Source organism: Pristis pectinata, chromosome 1 (genome assembly GCF_009764475.1).
Source record: "Pristis pectinata isolate sPriPec2 chromosome 1, sPriPec2.1.pri, whole genome shotgun sequence".
Classification (NCBI taxonomy): domain Eukaryota; kingdom Metazoa; phylum Chordata; class Chondrichthyes; order Rhinopristiformes; family Pristidae; genus Pristis; species Pristis pectinata.
This window is the reverse complement of record NC_067405.1, coordinates 106243262-106261263: the sequence shown is the minus strand read 5'-3', so window position 1 is coordinate 106261263 and position 18002 is coordinate 106243262. Positions and strand designations below refer to the sequence as shown.

The 18002-nt window shown below is 40.4% G+C and overlaps 1 protein-coding gene across 5 annotated transcripts in view; it reads left to right on the top strand.

Annotated features, from left to right (window-relative positions):
• Positions 1-1344: 1344 nt before the first annotated feature.
• The window catches only part of egln3 (egl-9 family hypoxia-inducible factor 3), a 37901-nt gene continuing 21243 nt past the window's right edge, over positions 1345-18002 (top strand). Inside the window, exon 1 of one of the 5 annotated variants that reach the window (XR_007956908.1) lies at positions 1345-3623. Coding sequence is in view for 4 of the 5 variants with exons in the window: in XM_052023368.1 (XP_051879328.1) it covers positions 2256-3623 (1368 nt within the window). In the remaining variant the exon portion in view is untranslated. Of the gene's footprint in view, positions 3624-9500; positions 10064-18002 lie in introns of those variants that run through there. The other 4 variants (XM_052023368.1, XM_052023378.1, XM_052023390.1 and 1 more) reach the window with 4 other exon arrangements.

The window sequence follows — 18002 nt, the reverse complement described above, 5'->3', positions numbered from 1 at the left end:
AACCTTTCTAGAACCCCCTCTTTATCAATTCATACCTTTTCATAAAATATTTACTTAGTACTTTGCCATTCCCTCTACCTTCTTGAATAGATTGTTTGGTCTTGATCAGCCCCTCTTCTCCTCTTACTGCTTACCTGCCTATAGAAGACTTCTGTTTTCACTTTTTGCGTTTACCATTTTTTCCCCAAAGTCTCTCTTTGCCATTTTTATTTCCTTTTACGCTTCCCCTCAGAACTTTCTATAATCAGACTGGTTGCCTCTGCCATACTGCTGCACGTTCATATCAACCTGACATACTTCCCTTTTTCTGCTTTACTCTCTATCTCTTTGGTCATCCAGGCAGATCTCTATTTATTTGCCTTACCTTTCTTTCTAGTGGGAACAACATAGATCTTGACCTGAACCAGCTCCTTAAAGTCCTGCCATTGTTTGATTACAGTTTTGCCTGCCAGTTTTTGATTCCATTTTATCTGGGTCATATCAGTTCTTACCCGAATGCAATTGATCTTTCTTCAATTGACTATTATTCCCATAAAGTGGTTCTCTTACTACTACAGGCCGCTCCCTGATAACAAATGGCTTCCATTTTTATAGATGCCCATAAGTCAGAAAATACACAAAAATCAATCGATATGGTAACCATATTGTAATGAATGGTATCAAAAGCACACAAGACTGATAAGGAAGAACAATTACAAAAAACTGAGAGAAGAAACTAGTTCTGCCATTTGTTGGAATGAACATATTTATGTACATCAGACTTTTGAGTTTAATAATATTATGGGAGCTTATTCATATGGAGGGATGTCCATAAGTTGGGCATTCTTAACCCGGGATGGCCTATATATAGCTATTCTAAACACTTTGATACCATGATCACTACTCTCCACATTTCCCCACTCACATACATAATGCTCTACTTGGCTCATCTCAATCCACCAAACCAAGTTCAGCGATGCTTTCTTTCCCATTTGGCCTTAAATATACTGGTTAAGAAGATTCTCCTGAACATGCCTCAAAAATATCTCCCCATCTTTGACCTTATGTTATTACTATGCCAGTCTATGTTAGGATTGCTATTGCCTTTGCACATATCTGTACTTTTCCTGCAGATTTGTTCCAATATATCCTTCCTACAACTTGGCAACCTATCAAATACTTCCATTAGTGCAATGTCATTCCTGCTTCTTAACTGAGTAGATTCTGTCCTTGATCACGCCAGGACACTTTCACTATCACTGTAATATTCTCCTTATCAATACTGTCACCACCCTTTCTTTCTACCCTTCCTATGTTTCCTGAGAACCTTGTATTCTGAAACATTTAGTATCAAATCGTTGCCTTTTTAACCAAGTCTCTAATACCATCACAATGTCAAATTTCCAAATGACTAATTGCATATCTGCCTCTCCCATCTTGTTTAATACGGTTTGTATGTTTACATAATGCATAAATGGCCAACCTTGGCCCAGACTAAAAGAGAATACAAGGTCTTAACTAAAACAATATTACTTCTTGCTCCTTTTGACTGTCAATCCGATGTGAATCTTTTTTGCTCTTTTTCACATCTACTGCCTGATGTCCACCCCAGTCAAATTATACACCTCCACAACACTAGTGAGGACATTGGTGCCAGCTCTCTTTATTAAATACAAGCAACTGTTTCCCCCCACCTTCACCAAATTCCCTTCCTTACCAAGGCCCTGTTCTTTGCACTTGGCAGAAACCACATTCAATGTTTTTCACTAAGTCACATGCCATTCTGATTTCAATATCCATCACTATGCCCTCCTCATGCCAAGATCTAAATCCAGGAAATCTCAGCCTAAAAACATTGAGTAGCTTCATCCTAAGGCTATAGTCGTTTAAGATTATGATTGCTCATCACCTTTGCGAGACAATCAGGGATGGACAATAAATATTAGCCTTGCCAGTGACGCCCACATCCCGTACACGAGTTTAAAAAAGTACAACTATTCATTTCCCAAAATAAATTGGTCACATGGCCAAGAGTATAAATAAGAACAGCTTGGTGTAAATCCAGCCCAGTAATGTACTGTCTGATGCGTACACACAAAGCTTTTATTTCCCAATAAGTTTGATAACTTCATGGGCTCGTTTTCTGTAGCGGGATGGCAGAGATCGTTTTAAAGGTTCGAACCCATGAAAAAGCGCGTGCACGTATTGTGAAGAGACGGTTGCCTCAACCGCATAATTTGCTGAACTTTACAACCAGTCCCTGGCAATAGTTGAATATGATGACACGGTTTGAGGAGTGTAAAAAGCAACACCGGCAGCAGCCGCAGCAGCAGCAGCAGGGCGGACGCGTGCAGGCGCGGCTGCGACCCGAGAGCAGCTCGCGGCTCCTCGACCGCCCCGAGCAAGAGCCGGCCGCGTGCACGCGCGCCAGTTTCGAGGAAGAGCAGCCGGCGCAAGGTCGGGATTGCTTGAAGACCAACGCGAATCCGGTCGACTTTGGCGCGTCGGACTCTTTGCTCCCTTGGCTGGACGAGGGAAACGGAACTGCACCATGCAAGCGAGTAAGCGATAGGGAGCAAGCGAGTTTACCCGAGACTTGTTATCATGCTTCAGGAGTGAAAAACATGGAAAACGAACCCGACACCGGGGCTCCCGACGCTGGCACCACGCGCCGGCTGAAGCCGGTCGCTGCGGAACCTCACGGCGGCACGAGTGGGATTCAACAGCTCGTGCAAGGTGACAGCGCGGGCGGGTCGGTTATGGAACCTGACCGCGCGACTGAGCTCCAACGGCTGCTTGTGCGACCTGGCGGCGCGAGCGGGCTGCCGGCGGGACGCCTGGGGGCTCCTGACAGTTCTGGAGGCTGCTGCGCGAAGCCGCTTGGGGAGCTTGACAACTGCGAGGGCGGGAGCGCGCCCCCGGCGGAGTGGGACTGCGCGGAACCACCGCGCAAACGCCCGTGTTCCCAAGCAGTCAATAAACACGCGGACATGTCGTTTGACACGTACAGCACGAACTCTCCACATGCCAACACGGTTCGCAGTATTCCACTGGTGCCAACCCAAATGCCAACACTGCATGGAGATCCTTCTTTGGACCCCGTGAATAAACTTTTCACTGAGAGTTCAAATAGTTTAGAAAGTGACAGACTGAAAAGAAATGCAAATTCCGAGGATGAAGTACCAAAATGCTCTAAGGAAATTTCGAATAAACAAGTAAAATGTGATTCATGGGTGGTATCTGAAACCCTGAATAAACATCGTTGCCCTAAAACAACAACCAATAAGAGAATCAATTTATCCAGGCTGGTGTTAGAGCATATAGTACCTTGTATGAATCAATACGGCTTATGCTTTGTGGATGACTTCTTGGGGCACAAAATTGGTGACAAAATTTTGCAAGAAGTCATTGCTCTTCATCAGAGTGGCAATTTTGAGGATGGAGCGCTTGCAGGTCAGAGTACTAGTTCAGATAAAGAATTAACTGCTTCAACCAATAAAACTATTCGTGGAGACAAAATAATGTGGGTGCAGGGGACTGAACCCGGCTGTGCATCTATAGGACAACTTCTACAGAGAATGGATAAACTTATATTGCATGCCGATGGGAAACTTGGGCACTACAAAATTAGAGGGAGACACAAGGTTAGTAGCTAAAATTATATAATCCAACATGAATACATATTTTCCAAAATTAATATGTTTGGTTTCAATAATGCTATAGTTATAATGTAATAATAGTGAAATTATTTTGTTCTTTTGATTGCATTATTAAGTGCTCTATACAAACTTTTACAGTACACTTCTGCCAATTAAATCCAATAAAATTACCTATTAGTTCCGATAGACAGTCAGAATCTACTGCTAAACCAGAAAGTAGAATGTGATATAAGGAGACCCAAATCATATTCACAAATGGAAACGGTGCCAGTTTCATCAACATGCATAAGGTCCATCGGACATTGACAGGGGTTAATTTGCTTTTAGCTCCTGCAACACTTATGATGTTCATGCGAAGGTTTGCCCCATGTGGATTAAAAAGGGTGGCAATTTGTGTACTCTTTTTACCTCTGCACTTTGATCTGTTAATCCAGGAATAAAACATGGTCATAGATGGGAAGTTGTGTTTTTGGTTAGAGGTCAGTTTCAGGGAGTGTTGTTGGAGAATAAGATGAGAGAGCAAGAGGTTAAGGGAGAAGGAATTCCAGAACCTAGATAGCTGAAGGCAAGCCGCAAATGGTGGGAAGAAGCAAAGATATATGAGAGATTAAGACATGAAGGAACCGTAATTCTCAGAGCAGTATCTGACTTAAGAGGTTACACAATTGTTATAGCACAGAAGAGGATTGTTCAGCTTGTCTGGTCCATGTCGGCTCCCAGCAGAGGAATCCCATTAATCATAACCCCCCTTTTATTTCCCTGTAGATCTGCAACGTATTCTCTCTCATGTGCCTACCAAATGATTTATTTTCCTCTTAGCTGCACTAAAGGGTAATTTACAGTGGCTAATTAACCCAACAAACCACACATCTTTGGGTTGTGGGAAGAAACCAGAGTACCTAGCAGAAATGTACATGCACGCATGTCGAACAAGACACAGATAACACCCGAGGTTGGGATCAAACCCAGGTTACTATAGCCATTGGGCAGCAGTGCCAACAACTGTGCCACAGTGCCATCCAAATGCAGGGTTGGGGAGTGATGTGGGTGCAAGGCAGAAGCGAGATTTGAGCAAAAAGATGAAAGATTTAAATTTGAGGTTTTGCTGAATGGGAAAGGGTAAGTAAGACCATCAATGGAGCTTTCCAATGAGCTGAAGTTTTATGGAAGTTATAAGATGAGAACATGGGACAGTACAGCACGTGAACACGTCCTTTGACCCACAATGTTTGGTGAACACGATGCTAAATAAAGGGGGCCAGGAACTATCAAAGGCAGAGGCAGAGATGGAGATGGTGAGATTAGAGAGGTGGAGATAGGTAATCCTAGTTGATAGGACGAATAGGGGGAAAATACTCAGTTTAGGGTCAAATAGGATGACAAAGTTGTGAACAATGATCCACATTCAGAGTTTTGAAAGAGGTGGTTATAGAGATAGTGGACAGTCTGGATAACATCTTTCCATAATTTCCGTGGATTGGAGGGTAGCAAATATGATCACACTATTTAGGAAGGGAGAGATAAAACAGGAAACTGATGCCTGTGGTAGAGAAAATGCTGGAATCTATAATGAAGGATGCAATAACTGAAACCTTGGAAAGAATAATAGGGTTGAACAAAGTCAGCATGAATTTATGAAAATAAGATCATGTTTGACCAATACGCTGGAGGTCTTAGAGGATATGTCTTAAGGGTGAACCAGTGAAGGTGGTGTATTTGGATTTTCAGAAGGCTTTTGATAAGATCCCACACAGAAGGCTGGTCAACAAGGTTAAAGCACGTGGAAATTGGAGTAATACACTGAAATGAATTGATATAATCAGATAAAAAGCAAAAATCATTCTCACATTGGCAATTTGTGACTAGTGGAGATTGGTGCATGAGCCGCAGCTATTCACTATCTATATATCTATATATCAATGATTTGGCTGAGGAGAGTAAATGTCATATTTTCATTTTGCATATGGTATTGTTGGCATTGAAGAGGAAGTAAAGAGGCTTGGGGTTGGGGGAGTTGTCAACATAGATAAGTGAATGGGTGAGAACATAGCAGATGGAATATAATGCAGAAAAATGCGAAGTCATGTACTTTGATACACAAGGAGAAAAACAGAGTATTTTTTTAGATGATGAGAGATTGGGTATGTTGATGTTCACAGGAACCTTGCACACAAATTACTGAAAGCCAATGCACAAATGAAACAAGCAATTAGTAAGCAAATAGTATGTTTGCCTTTATTATGAGAAGATTTGAATAAAGGAGAAAGGATGTGTGGGGCCTTGCTGAGACTGCACATGGAGTATAATGCACAGTTTTGGTATCCAATTAGTAAGCAAATAGTATGTCTGCCTTTATTATGAGAAAATTTGAATAAAGGAGAAAGGATGTGTGGGGCCTTGCACGTGTGGGGCCTTGCTGAGACTGCATATGGAGTATAATGCGCAGTTTTGGTAGTTGCCATAGAGGAAGTGCAGGAAAGATTGACTAGACTGATTCCAGGGGTGATGTGTTTGCCATATTAGTTGACATTGAGTAGACTAGCCCTGTATTCTCTAGAGTTTAGAAGAGCGAGAGGATAGCTCATTGAAACTTGTAAAATCCTCACAGGGTCAAACAGGGTGGGTGCAGGCAGGATGTTACCCTAGAACCAGTGGTTGTAGAATAAGGAGTGGACAAACTGGGATTGCAATGAAGAAACATTTCTTCACCCAGAGGGTAGTGAATCTTTGGAATTCTCTGCTCTGGAGTGGTGTAGAGGCTCAGTTGTTGAGTCATTTTCAAACAGAGATTGATAGATTTCTGGATATTAAGGGAATCAAGGAATATGCAGGAAAATTGAGCTGAGGTAATAGATCAGTCATGATCTTGATGAATAGCAGAATAGGCTTGAAGGGCCATATGGAGAACTCCTGCTCCTATTCCTTATGTTCATATATGTCTGTCACACCATTTCCACAACTATAGTGCAAATGTAACCTGAATCCAGAAGATACATTGTTTGGAGAAGGAGTCTCATTTCTACTCCAGTCTGGAGTTCTTTTGGGTGCTTTGTACCAGATTTACACCAAACAAGAACTAGAACAACAATTGATACAAGAACTTATCCCAAGCAGCTCCAAAGGTACATAATCAAATAAAGAAATGATGCCCAGCCAAGGGAAGCTGACTAAAATCATGGTCTTTTGGGATGATTTGAAGGAATGTAGAGAAGGGAGGCCTAAACATTGATGAGTTAATGCTGCTGCTAAAATTGGGGTTTAAATGCACAACTAAATAATGTTTGTGTATTATCTCATCACACAAACAAAAATTACAGATTTTGAAAAATGAGAGAGGACACATTTGAAAGTAAGTTCTTAATTTTACAAAAAAAGTACATATAATTATTCATGAAGCAAAATAACCTTTGATTAACTTTTCAGTGATAGCCCCTTGTTTTCCAGTTATCCCATATTTGCTATTTGTTCCCTTACTGGCCAAAAGTCTGTTACTTTTAGTAAGCCATTCCTCTACATAAGAACAACAGAAATGGGAATACGAGTAGGCCATCTGGCCCCATAAACTTGCTCTGTATTTCAACAAGATCATGGCTGATCTATTTAAAAATTAATTTTCCTTGCCCTATCCCAATATCCCCTGACTTGTTTAATATACAGAAAACAATCTCTATATATTGTTATAGTGTAGTCAATGTCTGAACCTTCAAAGTCCTCCACAGTAGACATTCACTGACCTCTGAGTGAAGAAATTGCTCCTCATTTCAGTCCTGAATGGTCTACCTCTAACTTTGAGACTGTGACTCCAGTTCTAAACTCCTTATTCAAAGGAAAGCACCTTCCTCATATCTACCTGGTTGAGCCCTCTAAAAATTTGTATTTCCAATGGGGTCACCTCCTGTTATTCTAAACACTAGAGAATAGAGGCCTGGCCAACTCAATGTCAAGTGACATCCCAGGAACCAGTCTGGCGACTCTATGTCACAAACCATCTATGGCATATATATCCATTTTTAGGTAAGGAGACCAAAATAGTAAACAATACTAGATGTGGTCTCACCAAGCCCTATATAATTGTGTAAGGCATCTTTATTCCTGTACTCTTTTATTGGAGGCCAACATACAATCTGCCTTCCTAATTGCCTGCATTTGCATGTTAGTTTTAAATGACTTCTGTACAAGGCCATGCAAGACATCAACATTTTCCAGTCTCTTGCAATTTAAAAAGTATACAGCATTGTGTTTTACTTCTCTGGTTTTTATTTTAACAAAAACAGTGTCAAAGCACAGAGATGTTGTGAAGGGATGTAGTGCTCTTTTGAAATGGCTGAGGATATGGGGGTGGTGGAGGAAAAAGAGTTTGAGGTATGATTGGAATATTAATTTTATTTATTATTTAAAACTCCATAACTCTTGATAGCCTTTCTAAATCTGGCCTCTTGAATAGGAATAATATTGATTATCAAATTATCCTGTTATTTCATATTATTTAACCCATTATTTAATCTGTTGTTTTTAAAACACTACCTAAGGTAAACAGAATGAATATCTTTTTTTATGCCAGTGTCCCTGTTGTAGAACCATTCGTGCCTAAATTGCTTTCTCATTTGATGTTAGTTGTTCATCCTAAATCCATCTCTGCTTTCACTCACCTAAAACATATCATTATAAATAAAAATGTGTCACACAAGTGTAAAGACAAAGCAGAGTTAGCATGTAAGAACATAAAAACATAAGAAATAGGAGCAGGAGTAGGGTGTCCAGCCCGTCAAGCCTGCTCTGCCATTCATCAGGATCATGGCCCACCTTCCACCTCAGCTCCATTTTCCTGCACCATCCCCATAACCCTTGATTCCCTTTATATCTAGAAATTTATCAGTATATTTTGAAAATGAACTCAACAACTGAGCCCCTGAAGTATACGAGGGGAGAAAATTCTGAAGATTCACCACCGTCTAAGTGAAGAAATTCACTAAGTACATCCTTTCTTAGATAAGGAAACTGAGACGTCAGGTGCAGTCTCAGCAAGGCCCTTTATATTTAATTGCAGTAATTTTACACTGCAGTAACAGTATTACACTGTAACTTTTCCGACACCAGGCACCATACTGCCCTGAGACTCATTCAAAATTTTAATAATTACATTTATATTTAATATTTCCAACACCCATCTAGTCTTCCTCTGGTAAATTCAGATTAATTATTTTGCATTTATGTATTTCTATTTTGATCTTTAGGTCCATTACATTTTATTACCATTTCCTTTCACTTTCCAGCAATCTCTATTTCATCATTTAATTTCTTCTGCTTTCCATCACATCATGAAACTTTTATTTTTTTTCCTTCTCGTTTGATTATCTTCAACGTTTTCAAGTTCTGATGAGCTGTCATCGATTTGAAACGTTATTTGTTGCTCTGTCCATCCACGCTGCCTGACCAGCTGGGTAATTCCAGCAATTTATATTTAATAGTTTTAATGTGATTGTTTGAAATCTAATTATTAATTTAATTAAACGTTGTCGTAATTATTCAGATAGGGATATTGTATCCCTGAAGCACATTTCTGCTTAGAAAACTTAAATGCTGCTTCCTTCACCTTTCAGTGCCAGTTGGAACAGCGATTTTAATAGGGCGAGTTCGTTCAGTAATTCGCTTATTTTGACTGAAGAAATGACAAATACGGGGAATTTTGGGGTCAGAGGGAGACTGAGTGAAGAGGGTATTGTTTGCATCCCCCCCGCCTGATCGCTGTGCATATTTACGAGACATTGCCTACATGCGGCGCTGGGATTCCTCAATGGCGGCGAGGGCTGGGCTTACCCACAAGATGTTCCCGGCACCTCCCACTCGCACACTCGGCACGTCGCCTCCAGTGAGTAATGGCACGTCGTCTACTTGCTTTAGTTTGAAACAGTCCGGCGCGCGGCTGCCTTTAATGCTGGTGGATAGGTCTGCACTTTAAGTGCACGTTGTTTGAGCGCTTTTGCGACTGTCTACCTGTGAGTAAGAAGTAGTTTATGAATTAATTTATCAGGCGGAATCCCGCTGGTCGAAAGGTTCTTCAAACTGGTGGCACATTCGATAGCAAGATGTTTTCAGACCTTGAGAAACTAGCGAGAGAGTGCGTTGTTCCTCGTTTAAATGAACATGGTTATTACTACATTGACAATTTTTTGGGAAGTGTAATCGGCAATTGTATCTTTGAAGAAGTTCGAAATTTGCATTTTGTTGGAGAGTTACGGGATGGACAGTTGGCTGGCCGGAGAACTGGTTACTCCAAAAGGCACTTGCGGGGTGATCAGATTGCTTGGATCAGAGGCATTAAAGACAATTGCAGTGCAATAGACTTCCTTCTTTCATCACTTGATAAACTTATAATGCTTTGTGGAGGAAAGTTGGGTCATTATAACATAAAAGACAGATCCCAGGTAAGTTATCGTCGTCATTTGGTATTAGGTATTTTCCACTCTATTCGAATTTGCTTCTCCTAGTTTGATTAAATTAATAGGTATAGGTGATATTATTGAATTAGGACAAATGTTTCACGTACTATCAGCAGATTCTTTGGCTCCAGCTTCAGAAGTTGAAGTGTTGTGCCATCTCAGACTTTAAAAGATATTTTATGTAGATAACAGAGTACTATCATTACTGTTTCTCTAAAACAGTTAGTGTCCTTGTTTATTAAAACAGTTTACTTTGAAGATAAAGATCTTTATTAGTCACATGTATTTCACTGTGTGTTTGGATGTACATCTTTTTGCGTAGAGGGTTCTAGGGGCAGCCCTCAAGTGTCGCCATGCTTCTGGTGCCAACATAGCATGCCCCCAACTTCCTAACCTGTACGTCTTTGGAACGTGGGAGGAAATCGGAGCACCCGGAGGAAACCCACACAGACACTGGGAGAATGTACAAACTCCTTACAGTGGCCGGATTTGAGCCCGGGTCGCTGGCGCTGTAAAGCGTTACGCTAACTGCTACACTTGTTGTGGGTCTTGGTTGAAAGAATGAATGTTCCATTTATATCACAGGATTACTTACTAAGTGTTATTTTGCAAACAATTTAGTTAACGTGCATTGCTTCTAAGGCACAAAGTATCTTTAGCATAATATTTCCAGATCTCGATACTGCCAACTATTTTATAGCTGCCTCTTGGTCCAAAGATTGTTGTATTCTGGTTTGCTGGTTGGTTAAGAAAAGCAAGGCAAGTTCTAGAAGAGAGATTCTGCTTTTGTGAACCAAAACAAAGTTTTGTGAATTGATCCCAAGTATTAGTAGCTAAAATTTTTTTCATACTAAAGAAGAAATAAGGTTGCTGAACCATGTTACAGTCCAGAAAAAGAATAACCAGAAAAATATGCCAATCTAAATGTGAGAGTTTGCATAAGGAAACCTGAATTCCATTGTGTAAAATACAGCAGTCTAGTAATTCATTCACTTGGCATATGATATTTTCAGTTTCAAATATAGGCTCCTATTATTGTGTGAAGATGATCATAATTCACAAATGGCATTTTATCTTTGAACAAGATAAAATAATCATGTATGCAGGTATGTATGGGTAATGCTCATACATCTAAAGTATTCATGGTGTGATATGATATTAGTTACTGTGCAATGCACGTATAGAGTGAACACTCAGTGTAGGCAATGGACAGGAAAATGAGGCTTATCAAGTATACTATGCTACTGCACGATACACATTGCTTGCATTTTTTGGGAAGTTTGGACCAGAAATCTATGTGGTCAACTAAGCTGCAGTGAGGGAACAGATTTCTGCATTTGTTTTGTGGCTTCACTAAAGATGAACCTCTCTTTCCCCTAAGATTTAAACAATTGGATTCTCCAGTGGGAAAGCATCATGGTCTTTATGAATGTTTTTATAAAATTTACAAACCCTGTGGTCACTGATCTACATTGGCTTCCTGTTGTTAAATTATCATTCTGAATTTCAAATCCTTCCACAATCTCACCCCTTCCTAAATTTTTTACAGCTCTTGCCCACAACCCATTTTGAGAGAGCTGTGGTTTTTTTTTGTTTTGCAGTTCTTGTCTTTTGCAGACCTATTACAGCTGCTCCACCATTTGGGGCCTTCATCTGCCTAAGGCCTAAATTTAGTAATCATTTCCATCAACCACAATCTCTTTTAAGGCACTTGCCTCTTTTACAGCACTTCTTAAAATCTACTTACCTGACCAAACCTTTTTAGTCACACACCCTAATAGCTTCTTTTTTGACCTGATTTCAGATTTTGCTCATGGCTTAATGTTTTTACAACATTAATTGTGCCATATAAACAATGCCTTGTTGGTTGTTTTTGGATGGGTTAAGATTGCAAAAGGCAGTTGGACTAATCTCATGATTTTTTTTTAAGTTGCAGAAGGCTGGACTTTTTTAAAAAATGCATCACTTGTTTGGATCATCCTTGAAAATCATCTTTGATATCTAGTGAATTTGAATTAAACTATACTTTAAGAGTAGAGTTGGGTGTGGTAGGTAGTTCTTCTGTGAATGGCTACATAAGCATCCTTTGATGTTTGACACGATATAATTTTGGTGGCTTTAGCATTGGTGAGTCCAGGGTGCTAATTACCAGTTTTGGTTCATCCAGAACTAATATCTCCAGTTCATTTTCAAGCAGAAAGTATATTGTGTGCTCTGAACTTGTGTTTAAGCTTCTTTTCTTCTGTTATTATCCTGTTTAGGTAACGTCTGTTACATACGTCTGTACTGGAAGTGTTCATGGGACCCCTTGTGAATTGTGTAAACCAGGTTGTAAATTGCATTGGCCTTCTTGCATGGTGACGTATTCAAGGATGTAAGATGGCCACCCGTAGATCATGTTCCTTCATTTTGTTCCCATGTCAATGTGAAATTTGGATTACTAATGCTAATTGGAAACTAACTTGTGCTAATGTTGTATGTGAGATATACATGCACGTATGATGTTTTTCAGTGGGATATTTGCAACATTCTGAATAACCAGTATGATTCAAGTCACATAGCTACAATTCCGGCATTCCAGTGTTGCTGCGGTTGACCTCGGAAAATCTCGTGACAAAAATGAAGTTTCTTCCTGGATGTTGCCTTAGCAGTCAGACAGATTTGCATTGGACTGCTTTGTTGACTAAAAATTCATAAGTGCCTGTAGAGACACATTAGCAGTTGATGCACAAGTTCATACTGTTTCTCTAAGAATTACCAGTGTTCTTGTTCATTAAAACAGGTTACTTTGAAATTTCTTGATTGTGGGTTTTGGTTGACAGGAATGAATGTTTCATTTGTATCACAGCATTACTTACTAAGTTAGTGTTATCTTGTAAACATTTTCTTTGAGGGCCCACTGCTAAGAAATCCAGTGCTTGGGGCCTAGAGTGCAGCCCAGAGTACAAAAAGTTGGGGAAAGTCTGTTGAGGGTTTCAAAAGGGTTTATATTAGGCAAACATTTAAAGAAATATTCAAGAAGTGCTAGCACAACCATTAAGTTAATATATCAGTAAACCTGAAATCTGGAGTAACAGAATGGAAACCCAAGTTTATATCATACCGTGGCAGCCGTGGAATTTAAATTCAGTTAATAATCTGGAATTTGAGGGGGGGAGAAAACAACTACTCCTAGTAAATATGATCTTAAATGAAAAACTAGAAGTTGTTTAAAAACAATCTAGTTCACTAATGGCCTTCAGGAGAGGAAATATACCATCCTTGCCTAGCCTACATGTGGTTGGCACTTAGAACACCTCTGAAATGGGCTAAGAAGTGATTCAGGTGCACCAGTACTGTTTGATTTTAAACTGAATAAAACTGGAAAGGCTACCTGGCATTGACTTACGCTAAATCACAACCAAATTCAGTGTCTATTCAACCTTTCAAGGTCCCCAAAATTGTATGGGGACTGGTGTCTAAATTGGGAGAGCTGTCCCACAGACTAGCCAAGCAATAGGCCTATGTAGATGTATTCACGGAATTGTCTCTTGCAGGCAATATGCTAGGCTCCTCCATCACAATCTCTGGGTATGTCCTGCAGGACACATCAGATGTGGCAACATGGTGGTAGACTGGTGGGAGGAGTATTTATTGGAATCCTCAACATTGCCTCTTGAAATCTCATGTCATCAGGCCAAACATGGGTAATGAAACCTCCATTGCATTACTAATTACTGTCTACCATCAGCTCATGGCTCCTGCGTGTTGAGGAACATTTGAAACAAGCACTGAAAGTAGCAAGGGTGCATAAGAGTTTTTTTTGGTGGTGGACTTCATTGTCTATCATCAAGACTGATACATTAACAGACCGAGTTGGTTGAGCCCGAGAGGACATAGCTGCCAGATTCAGTTTGCAACAAGGAAGGAGTGAACCAATAAGAAAAATAAACTTGACTTTGTCCTCATCAATCTATGGATGGGAGGTTAAACTTTCTAAGGTAGCATTGGTAGAAGTGACCACCACTTGGTCCTTGTAGAGACAAAGTCCTGTCTTTACACCTAGTACACCCTCCATTGTATTGTATGGTGCTAAATGGGAGAGATTCAACACATTGGCAGCTCAAAACTGGGAATCCAAGAGACACTGGGGACTATCAGCATCAACAGAAATATTTACTATAATGATCTGTAACCTCATGTATGTACCAAAGAAAAGGCTGAAGTAATCGTAACCACATTCAGCCAGAAGTGCCAAATAAACAATTCACCAATTCACTAGCGCATAGTGGGTGTAGTGTGTACCATTTATAAAAGGCACCAATTACTCACCTATGCTATACCTTCCAATCTCAGCCTCTCCCATCAAGAAGGATGAGGACAGCAAGCACGTGGGAATGCCAGCACATTCCCCTCCAAATCACACACCATCCTGACTTGGAAATATGTCACTGGTTCTCCATCATTGTGGGGTCTGAATCCTGGAATACTCTACCCAACAACTTTGTGGGGTACCTTCAGCAGAAAGACTACAGCAATTCAAGAAGGTGGCTCATCGCCATCTTCTCAAGGACATTTAGGGCTGGGCAGTAAATGATGGCCATGTTCATGATGCCTAAAGCTCAAAATGAATATTTTTTAAAGAACTTTTACATAAATGTAACAGGAAGTCTGGAAACCACAGAAAGGAAACTAAGAATTATTTCTGAGTGCTGCACTGCAGTTGCTCTCCAAGACTACTCTGATAGCAATTCCCAAATCCATGATTTCTATTACTAAGCAGTACAGTGGCACTAGATACATGGGGACCATACTACCTGCAGGCTCTCCTTCATGTTGCACAATATTGGAACTCAGAAAAATATCTTCATTCCTTCTATCGTCACATGTCCAAATCCTGGAAAATCTGTACACCACAAGAATATCCTTACCAAAAGGACTCCCGCAGTTTGAAATAGTGGTTTCCCACCATCTTGTCAAGAGCAGTTAGGGATAAGCATAAATACTGGCCTCGTCATAATGTGGGTGTTTCTGACAATGAATAAATAATATATATTGTGAAGATAGGTGCAAGACTGACAGTATAATTTTTGGGTTAGAATCTAACTGGGGTAAAATTATGGTGCAGAACAATTTGGCAGCACTAGCAAAGACATTTTGCACTAATCTATTTGGCACAAACTGGTGCATAAATTTACTTGGGGACCAGACCTCAATTATAAAGTGAACAAGAAATTCCATCACAGCTTGATCTCTCTAACATAGTTGAGCCCTGTCTAGGGCACTATCTAGAACCTGTTTGGTGGCTATCTTGTTACAAATCTGTTATTTTATTAAAATATCAATGAATATCTTCACAAGAAGGATGGCTTATTCAAAATGACAGAAGTCAACTCTACTATTTCATTTAACTGTAGTTCTTTCATATGGATTTCACATGGTTTAACAATTACATACTTAATTTTACTTGGTATGTTCATAAGTGTTACTTTCATTTTATAAATTATTTTTAATAAATGGATTCTTTCCTGCCTTGAAACTTGAGTTGAGTATATTGCTTTAAGTTGCAAACGGTTTTTTTTATGTGACAGTATTATCTTAAACAGGTATGAAATTGCAAAAAGATGTTGAGCAGAATTTTAATATTCTAACTTCCAAACTAAGTTCTAGTTTTCTACAAGGAAACTATTTTTGAGTTTTTTGATGGTGAAACTTTTGATGTGGAACAGCTGCAGTTTTTACATTACATGCGGGGTTGTGTTCCAAGAAAATGTCCTGTATTGTGATTTTCCATAATGCAAAGGCACGTCATCCGTGCATGTGTCAAGAAATGCAAGTTAGAACATAGAACAGTACAGCACAGGAACAGGCCCTTTGGCCTATGATGTTGTGCCAAACTAATTAAGCTAAAGACACCTAATCCTTTCTGCCTGTATATAGTCCATATCCCTCTATTCTCTGCATATTCATGAGCCTATCTAAGAGCCTCCTAAATGCCTCTATCGTATCTGCCTCTCCCCGGCAGCATGTTCCAGGAACCATGACTCTCTGTGTAAAACAAAACAAAACAAAACTTTATCCCCGCACATCTCCTTTGGACTTTCCCACTCTCACCTTAAATGCATGCCCTCTAGTATTAGACATTTCAACCCTGGGAAAAAGATCCCAGCTATCTATCTATACTTCATAAATTTATAAACTTCTATCGGGTCTCTCTTCAGCCTCCGCCGCTCTAGAGAAGACAACCCTAATTTGTCCAACCTTTCCCTATAGCACATGCCCTCTAATCCAGGCAGCATCCTAGTAAACCACTTCTGCACTCTCTCCATAGCCTCCACATTTTCCTATAATGGGGCAACCAGAATTGAATGCAATACTCCAGGTGCAGCCTAACCAGTGTTTTATAAAGCTACAACATAACTTCCTGACTCTTGAACTCAATGCCTTGACTAATAAAAACGAGCATGCCATACACCACCTTTACCACCGTTTGGACTTGTGCAGCCACTTTCAGGGAACTATGGACTTGAACCCCAAGATTCCTTTGTACATAAATGCTGTTAAGGATCCTGCCTTTAACTGTGTACTTTCCCTTTACATTTGATCTCCCAAAGTGCAACACCTCACACTTGCCTGGATTAAATTCCATCTGCCATTTCTTGACCCATATCTGCAACTGTATCCTTTGGCAACCTTCTATACTATCTATGACATCACCAATCTTTATATCATCTACAGACTTCCTAACCCACCCATCCACACTTTCATCCAAGTCACAGCAGAGGTCCCAGTGTGGATCCCTGCAGAACACCACTAGTCACTGACCTCCAGCCACAATAAGACCCATTGACCATGACCCTCTGTCTTCTTTGGGCAAGCCAATTCTGAATCCAAACGGCCAAGTCACCGTGGATCCCATGCATCCTAATCGTCTGGATGAGCCTATCATGAGGGACCTTGTTGAATACCTTATGAAAATCCATGTAGACATCATCCATTGCTCTACTTTCAATGATCAACCCGAAAAACTTGATGAAGTTAGTAAGACATGACCTGCCCTGCACAAAGTCATGCTGACTGTCTCAAATTAGGCCATGCTTTTCCAAATGCTCATAAGTCCTGTCCCTAAGGATCTTCAACAGAAGCTTCCCTAGGACTGACATGAGACTCACCGGACTATAAATTCCAATATTTTACCTATTTCCCTTCTTGAACAAAGGAACAACATTAGCTACTCACCAGTCCTCTGGGACCTTGCCTGTGGCTAGAGAGGACACAAAGATGTTGTTCAAGGCCCCAGCAATCTAATCTCTTTTCTCTCTCAATGACTTAGAGTATATCCCATCAGGCACTGGCGACTTATGCACTTTAATGTTCTTCAAGAGACCGAACACTACCCCTAGCATATTAGCATGTTCCACATTGATCTCTCTATCCTCTATGGTATCTTGGTGAATACTAACACAGTGTTTATTTAGGACCTTGCCCACATCCTCCACATCCAAGCACATGTTCCCTCCTTTATCCTTGTGGTCCTACCCTCTCATCGAGTCATACAGCAGGGAAATGGACCTTTTGGCCCAACTGGTCCATGCCAATGGAGATGACCATCTGAGCTAGTCCTATTTGCCAGCTTTTGGTCCATAACCACCTAAATCTTTCCTATCCATGTACCTGTCCAACTGTCTTTTAAAAGTTGTCATTGTACCTGCTTCAACCATTTCCTCTGGCAGCTCATTCCACATACGTACCACACTTTGGTGTCATCTGCAAACCTACTAACTACGCCTTCTATGTTCTTGTCCAAATTGTTGATATAGATAACAAACAACAATGGGTCCAGTACTGACCCCTGCAGCACACCACTAATCACTGGCCTCCAGTCCAAGAAAGAACTTTCTACCATCATCCTCTGTTTCCTACCATCAAGCCAATCGTGTATCCA